At 37.7% G+C, this 15,885-nt stretch overlaps 1 protein-coding gene and 1 non-coding gene across 6 annotated transcripts in view; one reads left to right on the top strand and one right to left on the bottom strand.

Annotated features, from left to right (window-relative positions):
* The window catches only part of NBEAL1 (neurobeachin like 1), a 206,050-nt gene that overhangs the window by 159,506 nt on the left and 30,659 nt on the right, over positions 1–15,885 (bottom strand). For 4 of the 5 annotated variants that reach the window (XM_054549029.2, XM_002812769.6, XM_054549032.2 and 1 more), the window contains exons 4-6: positions 12,365–12,526; positions 5,872–5,953; positions 4,925–5,052 (exon numbers count right to left, since the gene is read on the bottom strand). In XM_054549029.2, coding sequence (XP_054405004.1) covers positions 4,925–5,052; positions 5,872–5,953; positions 12,365–12,526 — 372 coding nt within the window. Of the gene's footprint in view, positions 1–4,924; positions 5,053–5,871; positions 5,954–12,364; positions 12,527–15,885 lie in introns of those variants that run through there. The other variant, XM_054549030.2, reaches the window with a different exon arrangement.
* On the top strand, positions 9,927–10,060 carry LOC112132478 (small nucleolar RNA SNORA1). Its single transcript, XR_002914244.1, has one exon. It is a non-coding gene; the product is annotated as a small nucleolar RNA SNORA1 (small nucleolar RNA).

The raw sequence follows: 15,885 nt of genomic DNA, 5'->3' as shown, positions 1-15,885 counted from the left end.
GATTGGAAGCACAGTAGTCTGGAAAATACAGAAATGTTTTCAAATTTAACAATTACTTCAAAAGTTTTGTAAAACGCTCACTAGTAAGAAATTCTATAAATGTTGGTAAATTGGAAAGCCTGATGTAAATTAATGCTCACAAATGCACATAAGTGGAATGTTATTATAATTATAAATATTTTGCTTATCAGCGGTTCGTTGTTAAAGAGGGTCTCTGTGCTTTTGATTTCCACTTTTGCAAGAAAACATCGATGTGAAAATTCCGTACATACTCTTAGCAATGCTACATGAGTTTAATAGGTAGTGGTTTTTTTAAAAATTAAATTAGTAAAATTCTTCTCTCTTAAGTGTGTTGGATCTCTGGGTGAATTAAAATGTATTCCTACATGGAGGTAATTTTAATTTTTATGTAATTTTTAAAGTTCTCTGGTTAATGGGCCAGTGAAAAATGTGTTTTTGTTAATATTTGGAATTTTCTGACTGGCCTCATCTGGCAAGTTTTGGTTATCCTTATATGTTTTCTACTTTATATGGGAAAATGACTCTTTTTTGGTGTAATAATCTTTATTATATTTTCCTTTTTAATAAAGAGTTATTATCAAAAAAATTTTATTCTTTTTGACTCTCAAAAACTGTTTTTAGCAACTAATTTTATTTAATTTGTTATCAGAGCTATCTTTTTATAAATCTTCTCTCCCCATCTTTAAATTCATTTTGCTCTTATTATCAAAGATTCCTTTAAAAGCCTCTCTTCTGCCATTTTCAGACTGATTTTATGTTCCTCTTTCTGTATCTGTCTTGCTGTCTATAAAGAAAAATTATGTCATTGTTTCAAAACTTAAAATGTTCTCTTAGATTTGCCATTGCTGACAAGTCTAAGGCGGAGGATGGAGAAGTAGCAAGAGTAGGAGAAAGAGGAGGAGATATACTTTCCTTAGAGAAATCTCTGGCATACATGTCAAAACAGGCGGAACACTGATTAGTTAGAACCAAAGTGCTAATGAGTATAAAGACTACAGACTTATAGTCCTTTGGGTATATACCCAGTAATGGGATGGCTGGGTCGAATGGAATTTCTAGTTCTAGATCCCTGAGGAATCGCCACACTGACTTCCACAAGGGTTGAACAAGTTTACAGTCCCACCAACAGTGTAAAAGTGTTCCTATTTCTCCACATCCTCTCCAGCACCTGTTGTTTCCTGACTTTTTAATGATTGCCATTCTAACTGGTGTGAGATGGTATCTCATTGTGGTTTTGATTTGCATTTCTCTGATGGCCAGTGATGGTGAGCATTTTTTCATGTGTTTTTTGGCTGCATAAATGTCTTCTTTTGAGAAGTGTCTGTTCATGTCCTTCGCCCACTTTTTGATGGGGTTGTTTGTTTTTTTCTTGTAAATTTGTTGGAGTTCATTGTAGATTCTGGATATTAGCCCTTTGTCAGATGAGTAGGTTGCGAAAATTTTCTCCCATTTTGTAGGTTGCCTGTTCACTCTGATGGTAGTTTCTTTTGCTGTGCAGAAGCTCTTTAGTTTAATTAGATACCATTTGTCAATTTTGGCTTTTGTTGCCATTGCTTTTGGTGTTTTAGACATGAAGTCCTTGCCCATGCCTATGTCCTGAATGGTAATGCCTAGGTTTTCTTCTAGGGTTTTTATGGTTTTAGGTCTAACATTTAAGTCTTTAATCCATCTTGAATTGATTTTTGTATAAGGTGTAAGGAAGGGATCCAGTTTCAGCTTTCTACATATGGCTAGCCAGTTTTCCCAGCACCATTTATTAAATAGGGAATCCTTTCCCCATTTCTTGTTTTTGTCAGGTTTGTCAAAGATCAGATACTTGTAGATATGTGGCATTATTTCTGACGGCTCTGTTCTGTTCCATTGATCTATATCTCTGTTTTGGTACCAGTACCATGCTGTTTTGGTTACTGTAGCCTTGTAGTATAAATCATGCTGCTATAAAGACACATGCACACGTATGTTTATTGCGGCATTATTCACAATAGCAAAGACTTGGAACCAACCCAAATGTCCAACAATGATAGACTGGATTAAGAAAATGTGGCACATATACACCATGGAATACTATGCAGCCATAAAAAATGATGAGTTCACGTCCTTTGTAGGGACATGGATGAAATTGGAAATCATCATTCTCAGTAAACTATCGCAAGAACAAAAAACCAAACACCGCATATTCTCACTCATAGGTGGGAATTGAACAATGAGAACACATGGACACAGGAAGGGGAACATCACACTCTGGGGACTGTTGTGGGGTGGGGGGAGGGGGGAGGGATAGCATTGGGAGATATACCTAATGCTAGATGACAAGTTGGTGGGTGCAGCGCACCAGCATGGCACATGTATACATATGTAACTTACCTGCACATTGCGCACATGTACCATAAAACCTAAAGTATAATAATAATAATAATAATAATAATAATAAAAGAAAAAAATAAATAAATAAAAACGGAAAAAAAAAAAAAAAAAAGACTACAGACGAAGCACTGTTAAGTGTCTCTTTGTATCTTTTTTTTAAAAAGACAGGTCTCTATAGCTAACTGAAGCCTTGAACTCTTGGGCTCAAGCAGTCCTCCCACCTCGGCATCCCCAGTAGCTGGGACAATAGGCATGAGCCATCACATCCGGCTCCCTCTTTGTATCTTTAAAGACTCATAAGCAGGGCATAAGCAGAGATAAAAGGTAGTCATGGCACTGACAACTATTTCTACCCATTCTAGTCACATGGTAGATTTTAACTTGGCCCCACTGTAGTAGATGGGGACATGTAATCACAGTTCTGGCCAATGAGTTCAGAATGAAAATGACATGTGTCATGTAGCATGACCAGACAAGACAAGAACATTAAATTGCCAATTTGACACCTTTTGAAACTTTTTCTCTCACACATGGTGACCAGCAAAGGCTAAAATGCTGGCTGCTCTGTTAGCCTGGGATCTTTAGTAACTTTGATGAGTAGAGGCTCTCTGCCTATTCACAAAAGACAGACAACATGAAAAAGTAATAAATCTTTTGTTATTCTAAGCCCCTTGTTTGTTACTGAAGCATAATTTATTCCTCCTGTCTAACTGAAATTTTGTATCTTTAACCAACATTTTCCCAATCTCCATCTCCCAGGATGTATTCTGATTTCAATAAAATATTACATCACTATATAGAACATACAAAATGTGTTACCACATAGTATATATAAATGTTCTCTCAGTTATCAATTCTTCACCATCATCTAATGGTATGGTGGCTATACTACCATGGGAACCCTGAAAAGCCTACAAAAATAATTTAGTAATGAAATGCGGCAATCATGTTGCAGGAAGTAGAAATTATTTACAAATGGGTCATGTTAAGTTGAAAATGAAAATGGAAAATCTTGAGGAGATTTAGGAGATTTAAAAAAGAGGTCTGATTGAGAGTGATGAAACACTTCTTTGTAATCTGTGCCCACAGGTAAGAATGATATGTGACTTTAAAATTCTTCTCTTTTGAGTTCTGTACTGGTAATTCAGCTATTGTCACTAAGCTACCAACCCACCCTTCTATATTCTCTCTGCTTTGTGATGCTGGGGCAGGCATCATGCAAACTTTATTTTTCCAGCTGCCTCCCTTTTGGGCTCCCTAATAGAGGGTATCAGATGAAGCGTGGAAGAAAGAGAGCAACGACTGGTTCCACATTGCTCTTTTTCTCTATACTCATCAGCATCACTCCAGCAAGAATTCTTAATTGTAGTAATGGCAGTTGGTTCCTGTCTTCAGCTTATTTTTGGCAATCCCAGAATGAGGCTCTTGACTGCTCAAGAGATATCAGCACCAGCTATGCAATGCTCCTTCCTCAGAGGTCTGAACCTCAGTGCTGTAGGGCCTCTTCTCCAAAAGTCTAGATTCTGATAACTCCATTCTCTTCCCTTTGTTCCCATGACCCCAGGGAAAGTAGCTGTTTACTAAAGTCAATGTCCCACCTTTGCTTTGTCAATTCTCTAATATTTATCCATTTGCTTGTATTAGATCCTCTCTTTTAAAATATCAAGTGCGAGGAGGCTGGGTGCAGTGGTTCATGTCTATAATCCCAGTACTTTGGGAGGCTAAGGCGGGAGGATTACTTGAGCCTAGGAATTCAAGACCAGTCTGGGCAACATAGTGAGATCTCGTGTCTAAAAATAAAAATATTTAGTCTCATTTATGTTTTCCTTATGGGATCCTGATGACAGAAGCTCTACAATTAAAAATAAATGGACAAAGGCCGGGCATGGTGGCTCCCAGAACTTTGGGAGGCCAAGGCAGGCAGATCATGAGATCAGGAGATCGAGACCATCCTGGTCAACATGGTGAAATCCCGTCTCTACTAAAAGTATAAAAATTAGCCGGGCACAGTGGTGCACTCCTGTAATCCCAGCTACTCGGTAGGCTAAGGCAGGAGTACTGCTTGAACCTGGGAGGCAAAGTTGCAGTGAGCTGAGATCATGCCACTGTGCCACTGCACTCCAGCCTGGCAACAGAGCAAGACTCTGTCTCAAAAAAAAAAAAAAAAAAGAAAAAAGAAAAAAATGGACAAAATACTGCTAGAAAGCATTTTCGAATTATAAAGTATGTTTTTTAAAAAAGAACTTTTCTTGAAAAATATGTATACTGTATTTGATGCTACTATGTCTTTAACATTTCTTATCAGATTATTAGTATTCAAAATTGCATTGCAAAATACAAGTTCAGGGCATATGTAATTATTCAGAAGCAGAATTTATCACTAATTCATTCCCTCCAACATATTTCTCTAGCTCAGAGTTAAATCTGTGGGTCTTATATACTTCTTTCCAATTGCTTTCACAGAGAAGACCTGCTTTGAAGAATCAAATATATTATGACATTCAGGTTTTAAATGAACGTTATTATTTATAAGACATACCCTGAAATTCTATGTCTCCAATTCCGATATGGATCATATAAGCTTTCACAAAATGCCAATGCGTGGATCACAAATTCTTCAATAGATGTCTGATCTGCCATTTCCTTCTCTTTTTTTTTGCTTTTTAACTGAGAACAAAGTCAAACATAAATTAAAGACATGTCTTACTTATCATCTAACAATAAGTCATTTATATTCAAACAAGCCAAACTTTCCCTTTGAGACTAAGAGTCATTTAATCATATGGACTGGATACAGCCTCTAAGATTTTAAATATGTCCTATGATAGGTTTAAAATAAATAGCCAAACATCTTTTGAAAAAGTAGTATGTTTTCAGTAAGAAGGATATATGATAAATAAATAATACATAAAAATCACAAATTGTATCATTTTAAAAGCCATTTATAAAACACTTGAATTTTTAAATTAAATAACAGTATATATAATATAATAACTACTTGTCTATATTTAGGTAATATGTACAAGATTTCTGAAATATGCATTACCCAACAATAAGTTTAAGTCTCTTCTCAATTATTACCTCTTCTGAAAATATTTAACTATACTAACTATAATATAAAAAATAGTAGGCCAGACAATGGTGGCTCATGTCTGTAACCCCAGCACTTTGGGAGGCCAAGGTGGGCAGACCACCTGAGGTCAGGAGTTCAAGACCAGCCTGATCAACATGGAGAAATCCCGTCTCTACTAAAAATACAAAAGTTAGCCGGGCGTGGTGGCACATGCCTGTAATATCCAGCTACTTGGGAGGCTGAGGCAGGAGAATCACTTGAACCTGGGAGGCAGAGGTTGTGCTAAGCCGAGATCGGGCCATTGCACTCCAGCCTGGGCAACAAGAGCAAAACTCTATCTCAAAAAAAAACAAACAAAAAGTAAAACCTAGTTGCTCTCAGTAAAGTGACAAAAAAGATTAGTTCACACCTACTTGCTGAATATAGAGTGTTGTCATGGTGATGACATAATTAATGTACGAGCAAGTCCCAATTTCTTCCACATTTGATAGGTTTCTGTGAGAAAAAGAGACTTTAATTTTTTACATAAGAATGGTGAACAAAACATATGTTCATGAATTCAGCTTGAATTATGAGAACACATGCTGGCAAACAAAATGCAAATGACATTTATTAAAACATAAAATCAATATGGTTATGTAACTGCTTTCCCACCAACTGTGAAATATACCTCAAGCACCATTTAACTACTATAAACAGATAATGTTTAAAAAGTATATGCTGATTAGCATCTATTTATTATTGAAAATTGGAAAATATCACAAAGTACAAACAGAAGAGAAAAAATAAACACCAATATCTTGCAATCTAAAAATAAGCAACTATGTACATCTACATTATTTCCTTACAGATTTTTGTCCCTATGCAGATTCTTAGTTTTCTTTTTTGTATATACTGTTTTCATTATAACACATGTGCAGTATAATCATTTTCACTTTGCTTTTTGAATTACGGTTTCCTTTTAAGGTGTCATATTTCCTCAACTACATTAAAAGTCCTTGAAAAAGGGCTAACAGCATCTTTACTTACTCTAAGACGGCACAGTATCATATTTTGTTTAAAGGAGTGGGTTCATAAGTGCTTAGTGTTTAACTAAAATATGGTCCCTCATTTTTATTCCATTTTTATAACTGAGGTAAAACAAGGCAATATTTACTATACCTAAAATCTTTTCCTTGACATAATAAAAAAGCAACGTTCATTAATTTTGTTATGAGATTTGTGATCTTGTAAAACATTTTATATCTTAAAATCCAGTAAATGCTAATTTTAGAAAAATTAACAGAATTAACAGACTTCTTCTGGTTTTTTTTTTTTTTTAAGAGATGGGATCTTGCTCGGCTGCCCAGACTAGAGTGTAGTGGTGCAATCACAGTGCACTGCAACATCAAACTCTTGGGCTCATGCAATCCTCCCACCCCAGCTTCCTGAGAAGCTGGGACTACAGGTATGTGCCACTAGGTCTGGCTAACTTTTTACATTTTTTGTTGAGATGAGGGTCTCACTTTGTTGCCCAGGCTGGTCTTGAACTCCTGGGCTCAGGCAATCCTCCTGCCTCAGCCTCCCAAAGGTCTGGGATTACAGGTGTCAGCCACCACACCCACCCAACCAAAAGACTTTTAATGTAAGAAGTCAGACTGGCACGACAACTTGGAGAAAACAGGGTACAGGCAGAGGCAAAATTGGAAGCCTCTGCAAGAATTCCGCTTCCAATAATAGTGGACTAAGATCAGTCCTCTCCCTGAGAACAACTAGAAAACATGGACAAAACTTTTTTTAAAAATCTGTTTAAAGGCATGAGAAAATTAATAAGGAAGTGAAAAATTACAGATCCAAGATACAGAACAAGGAAACACAGAAAGAGATGAGACCTGCATTTAGATCCATTTTTGCACTCATGACTTCTACCAGTCCTGACAGAGATAGATGAAACAATGAGAAGCTGCTGATTGCATCTGACAGTCTCACAGTGCTGAAAAGGGACAAAAACCAGAATTCAGAGCCCAAAAATGACTGTCTCTAAGGCTGTGGTTTAAGATCCCAAAAGACAACACTCAAGAAGTAAAGGTGAAATGAAAATAGATTAGTAGTCACAGAGACTACGTCCAAGTCAGCTCAAACATTCACTGTATTAGAAGGATCCTACTTTTCCAAAAACAAATGTACATTAACTGAGAAGAAAGACAATATTATCCCCAGCCTAAAAGTATCTCTATGATTTTGCAAAAACAACAACCAACACTTACTCAAAAATAACAACTCACATGAGAAGGTGACACAAGTTTGAAAAATCAAAAGAAACAATACACAAAAGAAACAGACCCACAATTTGAGCAAAAGAAAAAGAAAAAGAGGTTGGGTGTAGTGGCTCATGCCTGTCTGTAATCCCAACACTTTGAGAGGCAGAGGCAGGAGGACTGCATGAGCCCAGGAATTCGAGACTAGCCTGGGCAACGTAGCAAGACAATAATTTAAAAAAAATTTTTTTTTTTTTGAGATGGAGTCTCGCTCTGTCACCCAGGCTGGAGTGCAGTGGCATTATCTCGGCTCACTGCAACCTCCACCTCCTGGGTTAAAGCGATTCTCCCACCTCAGCCTCCCAAGTAGCTGGGATTACAAGCGTGTGGCACCATTCCCAGCTAATTTTTGTATTTTTAGTAGAGACGGGGTTTCACCATGTTGGCCAGGCTGGTCTGGAACTGCTGACCTCAAGTGATCCACTCGCCTCAGCCTCCCAAAGTGCTGGGATTACAGGCGTGAGCCACTGCACCCCGCCAGCAGGACAAAAATTTTTTTAAAACAATTGGCCAGGCATGGTGGTGTGCCTCCCAGCTACTCAGGAGGCTGAGGTGGGAGGATCACTTGAGCCATGGAGGTTGAGGCTGTAGTGAGCCATGATCATGTCAGCACACTCCAGCCTGGGTGATGGAGCAAGACTCTGTCTCAATTTTTTTTTAAAAAGCATAATCCATGAAAGAAAAAAGTTAAGTCAAACTTCATTAAAATTAAAAGCTTCTGTTTTGCAAAACACTATTAAAAGAATAAAAAGGCAAGTCACAGACTATCAAAAAATATATGCAAACCAGATACCTGCCAGACACAGTGGCTCATGCCTGTAATCCCAATATTTTGGGAGGGTGAGGTGGGAGGATCACTTGAGCCCAGGAGTTAGAGACCAGCCTGGGCAATATAGTGAGACCTCATCTCTACAAAAAATAAAAAAAAAATCAGCCAAGCATGGTGGCATGTACCTGTGGTCCCAGTTACTTGGGGTGGGGGGTACTGAAGAAGGAGGATAACTTGAGGATGCAGTGAGCTGTGATCATGCCACTGCACCTCAGGCAACAGAACTCACTGCACGCGGGCAACAGAGTAAAACCCTGTCTCAAAACAACAACAACAACGACAAAAAAAACCCAGATACCTGATAAAGGAATTACATCTCAAAACAGTCAAAGATGTCTTAAAACTTAATAAGAAAACAATCCAATTTTTAAAAATGAGCAAAAGATCTAAATAGACACTTCACCAAAGAAGATACAAATGGTATACAGCCATATGAAAAGACGGTGAACATCTTTTGTCATTAGGGAATTGCAAATTAAAACAATAAGATACTACAAACACCTATTAAAATGGCTAAAATATAAAAGAATAGTATAATCCAATATTGGAAACCATGGAGAGCAACAGGAACTCTCATTCATTGTTGGTGGGAATGCAAAATGGTATAGCCATTTTGGTAGACAATTTTGCACTGACAAAGCTAAACATAAGCTTACCGTATGATACAGCAATTATACTCTTTAGCATTTATCTAAATGAGTTGAAAACTTATGTATATGCAAAATCTGCACACAGATGTTTGTAGCAGCTTTATTCATAACTTCCAAAAATTGGAAGTAACCAAGATGTCCTGCAACAGGGGAATGAATAAACAAACTGTGGTATGTCCATAAGTAGAGTATTATTCTATGACAAAAAGAAATGGGCTATCAAGCTACTAAAAGACATGGAGGAGGACCAGGTGCGGTGGTTCATGCCTATAGTCCCAGCACCTTGGGAGGTCAAGGCGGAAAGATCACTTGAGCCCTGGAGTTCGAGACCAGCTTGAGTAACATGGCAAAACCCCTTCTCTACAAAAAATACAAATAAATAAATAAATAACTGGGCATGTACCCGTAGTCTCAGCTACTCAGAGGCTAAGGTGGAAAGATAAATTGAGCCCGGGAGGTCAAGGATGCAATGAGCCCTTATCAAGCAGCTGCACTCCAGCATGGGTGACAGAGTAAGAACTTATCTAACAAACAAACAAACAAACAAACAAACAAGAAAAGTCATGGAGGACCCTTAAATGCATATTGCTAAGTGAAGGAAGCCAGTCTGAAAAGGCTACATTCTGTATGATTCTAATTATGACACTCTGGTGAAAGCAAAACTAAAGACACCATTAAAATATCAGTGGTTAAGCCTCATTCTAGATGAGAATGGGTACTGCTGATCATGGTGTCCAAAAAAGTTAATGTGGCTAAATTGAGACACAGGCTATGCTTCCATCACAGTACACATATTGCAGTGGTGACAATGAAACCTGTAACATTTGGTATGCTTATGATTAAAAAAAAAAAAAAATCAGTGGTTGCCAGAGGTTGGGGCGGGCAGGGGTGTGGGGGGTGTGTGTGTGTGGGTGTGTAAGGAATGAATAGGTGGAGCACAGGCCATTTTTAGTGTAGGGAAACTATTCTATATGATCCTATAATGATGATTATGTCAAATTTATATATGACAATATAAATTAGTCAAAACCCATGAAACTATACAACACAAATAGTGAACCCTAATGTGCACATGGACCTTAGTTAATAATGTATAAATACTGGTTCATCAGCTGTAATAAATGTATCATACTAATGCAAGATATTAATAATAGAGGAAACTGAGGGGTATGGGAAAGGAGTATGTGGGAATTCTAGATTTATATAAAAACAGCTCTAAAACATAAAGTCTATTAAAGTTTTTAAATGGAGCTTTAAAAAAGTAAAGTGAGGTCTCTGGAAATAGAAACATGTTCTGTGACTGGTAGCTATTGAACATTAAATTTATCATAAGAAACTATCTACTACTCAAAAAATTTTTTTTCAACCAAAAAATTTGTTGAGCATTTCAGTGCTTCCCTCTATTACCAAAATCTAAACATAATGAATTTAAAACAAATATCTGCAGGATTTTTGATTTCAGCAAAATTGTAGTAGGTAGCTAGCAGGAAAATATAGCAAATTATCAGAGGTCAACTTATGTCTTACTACCTGAATAAACCCTTTCCGCTTTCCCTTTAACCTTTTTTTTTTTGAGAAGAGTCTCGCTCCATCATCCAGGCTGAAGTGCAATGGCACGATCTCGGCACACTGAAACCTCCGCCTCCCAGGTTCAAGCAATTCTCCTGCCTCTCAGCCTCCTGAGTAGCTGGGATTTCAGGCGCCCGCCACCACGCCTGGCTAATTTTTGTATTTTTTTGGAGAGACAGGGTTTCACCATGTTGGCCAAGCTGGTCTCGAACTCCTGACCTCAAGTGATCCACCTCCTCGGCCTCCCAAAGTGCTGGGATTACAGGTGTGAGCCACCATACCCGGCTGCATCCTTCAACCCTTACAATTCTTGTATTATTTTTCCAAATTTTAAGGATGAGGAAAAACACACAAATAAAAACATGTCTAAGGCTCTGGGAGAGCCTAAATTAGGGGTGAAATGTTTTAGCAATTATTGCTCAATCATTCCATAATTCCTGCAAAAGCAATGAGAAATTAAGCCAAAGGTGACTAAGAGGTAAATTAAGTCCCTATTCATCTACTAATTAATTATAAAATATAAAACAAATAATGTATGTTATAGAAAGTGGCTTCCAAAAAGAAAATAGATTTAAAGATATAGAATGTAGCTTCCAAAATGAAGATAGGTTTCAAGAGGAATATGAACCAATAAACCAATGGTTCTTGAATTCTTATATGCAGATGCCCCTAAACCAATGGTTCTTGAACTCTTATATGCAGTGCCCCTAAACTAATGGTTCTTGAATTCTTATATGTAGATGAATGTGGAATGCTTGAAAAATCCAGATTTTGAGCCCTTTTGAAACAGAAGTTCCATAAGCAAGTCTCAAGCTCTATATTCTACTAAGTTTCCTTGTTGTTACTCATGCATACCAAAATGTAAGCACCACAGACCTAATTTATAAATGTGGAAAATGTGATAATCTACAGGATAATTATACTTTATTTGATAAAATGATAAAATGAAATATCTGAATGATTTATTTTCACAAATAATAACACAGAGTAATAAAAATGCATATACATTTACAGGTGAGAACCATATGAAAAATACTGGTATAGTAATTTCTTGCTGAAGAAAAACTGTCATTGACTTTAATATAATTTTTTTAAAACTTGGCTAATGTTGCTATAACTAGGTATAGTAACTAAAAGGATTTCCAACATACTAACAAACCACAAGCCTATTCCAAAAAGTGCATTTACTCTTTAAAGCTCCATATGAACTACGAACATCACTAATAATAAATAAAATTAATTATTATGTTGGTAATGTAACAATTATATTAAAACAGATAATTAGCTTATTTTTTCTTTTTTATTTACTTAATTTATTAAAGTTCTGGGATATGTATGCAGAATGTGCAGGTTTGTTACATAGGTATACATGTGCCATGGTGGTTTGCTGCACCCATCAACCCATCATCTACATTAGGTATTTCTCCTAATGTTATCCCTCCCCTAGCACCCCACCCACCAACAGGCCCAGTGTGTGATGTTCCCCTCCTCATCTCCATGTGTTCTCATTGTTCAACTCCCACCTATGAGTGAAAACTAGCTTATTTTTTCTACTAGATACCTGCAAAGAATAATGAAGAACTTGACAAGCAAAATTGACAAGGCTTGCTGTTGTTCCTCTAACCCATCTGCCATTTTCTGAACACACTGTAGCAGCTGGATCCTCAGAACCTGCAGAATATTATCAGGAAGCAGAGATATTCCTGGAGGCATATCATCTACCCTACAACAGAAAGGGAAAAAAATAAGAAGCCTGTTGAAATATAAGAAGAAAATCTCCGGCATTTAAATGAACTTCATTTTCAGCCCAAATCCTAAAGACGCTCTTTTATTCATTTCAGATACTCTGTGCCTTCTCATCTGCAACACACCACCAGATGATTAGTAACTAGAAGATGATTAGAGCAGAGTGGTTTTTCTTATTTCAGAAGAGGCTTACTAAAGAGAGAGACAGAGAGACTATTTGATATCTTCAATTGTACTATTTTTAATGAAAATATTTACAATGAATTAATTTATGTTCCACTTAGAAATACTATGTATACTAAATACTGTGTATAGCAGTGTGCATACCATTTCTAAAAAAAAAAATAACTGTAAAGTAAAAATGAAGTATCTACATAACTAGTTTAATATGTCAACTGTTGGCCAGGTGCAGTGGCTCATGCCTGTAATCCCAGCACTTTGGGAGGCCGAGGCGGGCGGATCACGAGGTTAGGAGCTCAAGACCAGCCTGGCCAACATGGTGAAACCCCATCTCTACTAAAAGTACAAAAAATTAGCTGGGTGTGGTGGCACACACCCAATGATTTCATTGTATCATTTTACCAAATAAAGTGTAATTATCCTATAGGTTATCATGTTTCCCACATTTATAAATTAGTCCCAGCTATTCAGGAGGCTGAGGCAGAAGAATCGCTTGAACCCGGGAGGCAGGGGTTGCAGTAAGCCGAGATTGTGCCACTGTACTCCAGCCTGGGTGACAGAGTGAGACTCTGTCTCAAAAAAAAAAAATTTGTCAACTGCTTTATTAAACATCATTGTTTAGTATAGACTCCTCAAGCCATGTGATCAGAAGAGGGAGAAAAGATAACCAGCAAAAGGAAAGAAGAGATAAAAGGGTATTAAAAAAAAAAAAAAAGGAAATGTAAAGCTCTGAGCATGGGCATCAACGGAAGACTTTAAAAAGTAATATATCAATATTTTGTGACAAATGGTTTCTATGTAAGACTATATGGTTCTTTAAGGGCAAATGCCAACATCAGACATGAGTAGTTCCTCTGGTGTTTCTTTCATAATAAAAACCCATACCTGGAATCAACGTCTAAAGACATGGATACTAAATCTCACCTCTGTAACACAGAGCTGATCATTTAACCTTTGAAGTTCCCCATGGACGCTGAAGTACCCAACCTCATGAAATAATAAATCTGTGTTCCGAGAGGAGATGGTTTTAAGTGGGCTATGCAGATGAGCAAAGAGATGTATGGAAGGTCACTCCTGTGGTCACACAACCAAAACCAGAGAATACCTCCCTCCCTCCCCATCAAAAATCAGTGGCTTAAATAAAACCCTGTCATCTCTGGGGATGGCAGAAAATCCAAAGCATAACAAAGCATGGATATCTTTTTTTTTTTTTTTGAGATGGAGTCTCGCTGTGTCGCCCAGCTGGAGTGCAGTGGCGCAATCTTGGCTCACTGCAACCTCGGCCTCCCTCGTTCAAGCGATTCTGCTGACTCAGCCTTCTGAGTAGCTGGGATTATAGGCATGTGCCACCACGCCCGCTAATTTTGTATTTTTAGTAGAGACGGGTTTTCTCCATGTTGGTCAGCCTTGCCACCACGCCCGCTAATTTTGTATTTTTAGTAGACATGGGGTTTCTCCATGTTGGTCAAGCAGGTCTCGAAATCCCGACCTCAGATGATCTGCCCGCCTCGGCCTCCCAAAGTGCTGGCATTACAGGCATAAGCCACCGCGTCCGACCTGTATGTCTACTTTTTAAGGAATGGCAGAGCTTTCGATGTGAATCTGCTGTGGTCTGAATGCTGGTATTCCCCCAAATTTCATATGTTGTAAACTAACTCCCAATGCAATAGTATGAAGAGGTGAGGCATTTAGGAAATGATTAAGTGATGAAGGCTCTGGATGCGATTAGTGTCTTTATAAACAGAGTGAAGGGAGCTGCCCTGCCCTTTTCTCTGTGTGAGGACACAGTATTAATCCCTCTGCTGTGTAAGGACACAGCAAGAAACAGAGGACAGGCCCTCACCAGACACCAAATCTGCTGGTGTCTTAATCTTAGATTTCCCAGCTTCCAGAACTGTGAACAGTAAATATCTACTGTTGTTCTTGGCTGGGCGTGGTGGCTCACGCCTGTAATCCCAGCACTTTGGGAGGCCGAGGCGGGTGGATCACCTGAGGTCAGGAGATGGAGACCATCTTGGCTAATATGGTGAAACCCCATCTCTACTAAAAATACAAAAAAAATTAGCCAAGCTTGGTGGTGGGTGCCTGTAGTCCTGGCTACTCGAGAGGCTGAGGCAGGAGAATGGCGTGAACCCGGGAGGCGGAGCTTGCAGTGAGCCAAGATTGGGCCACTGCACTCCAGCCTGGGCAACAGAGTGAGACTCTGTCTCAAATAAATAAATAAATATCTACTGTTGTTCCTTAAAAAAAGTTTCTAATTCTGTAATCCACAATTTTTTTTAAGAGATAGGGTCTTGCTATACTGTCCAGGCTGGTCTCTAATTCCTGGCCTCAAGCTATCCTCCCACCTTGGCCTCCCAAAGGGCTGGGATTATAGGCTTGAGCCATTGTGCCCAACCTATAAAATTTGAGTATCACCTACCCTATTTTACAGGGGTCTGAAACCAGAAGGTCAATATGCATTTTCAGCTGTGAAATATAGAAAGATCTATAAAAATGTAATATATTTTAAACATGCTATCACTAAAGACTCAGAATCTTTTCATAAGCCACTGTATACTAATTTCCTATCCCTTTAAGAAAAATGCCCGAATCTGAACGGAGCTCCCTAAAGCATGCCTATGATTAAGTGACAACTATACTTTATAGTTACCTCTTTTTCAGCTTATGCTTAATATGAAGTATTGCTAGTATTTTTACACTGAGTAAAAGGCTGTTTAACTATACGCAGAAAAATGTGAAGCACATAACAAGTAGTCACATGTAGAATATAGTTAGCCTCTTTCTGAACCATCCTACAACATAAATTAAGAAAGTGTTTTATAAAATGAACACCTGATTGTAATTAAATTACACAGAAAAAAGCCACAAAGCATATTATAAGGAATGCCAAATTCTATAACCCAGTTACAAATATTTCATTTTTAGTTGGGGCACCATTTCACTTGTAGCTTTGGATTCTTTCATTCTCTTATTTATAGGTAGTACCAGAAAATATCTCATTAATATATATATATATACACATTTTTTTTTTCCTGCTAAAGGGTAAAAAGAGGTAATCTAAAACTAATATACAAAGATTCAGATATAACCAATTTTCAAAATTAAGCAAAGCTATTCCTCCTCACTTTTCCAAAAACATATGTCAACAAGAAA

This window comes from Pongo abelii, chromosome 11, assembly GCF_028885655.2.
Source record: "Pongo abelii isolate AG06213 chromosome 11, NHGRI_mPonAbe1-v2.0_pri, whole genome shotgun sequence".
NCBI lineage: Eukaryota > Metazoa > Chordata > Mammalia > Primates > Hominidae > Pongo > Pongo abelii.
Note: the sequence above shows the minus strand (reverse complement) of the source record. Positions and strands in the feature narration are given on the sequence as shown.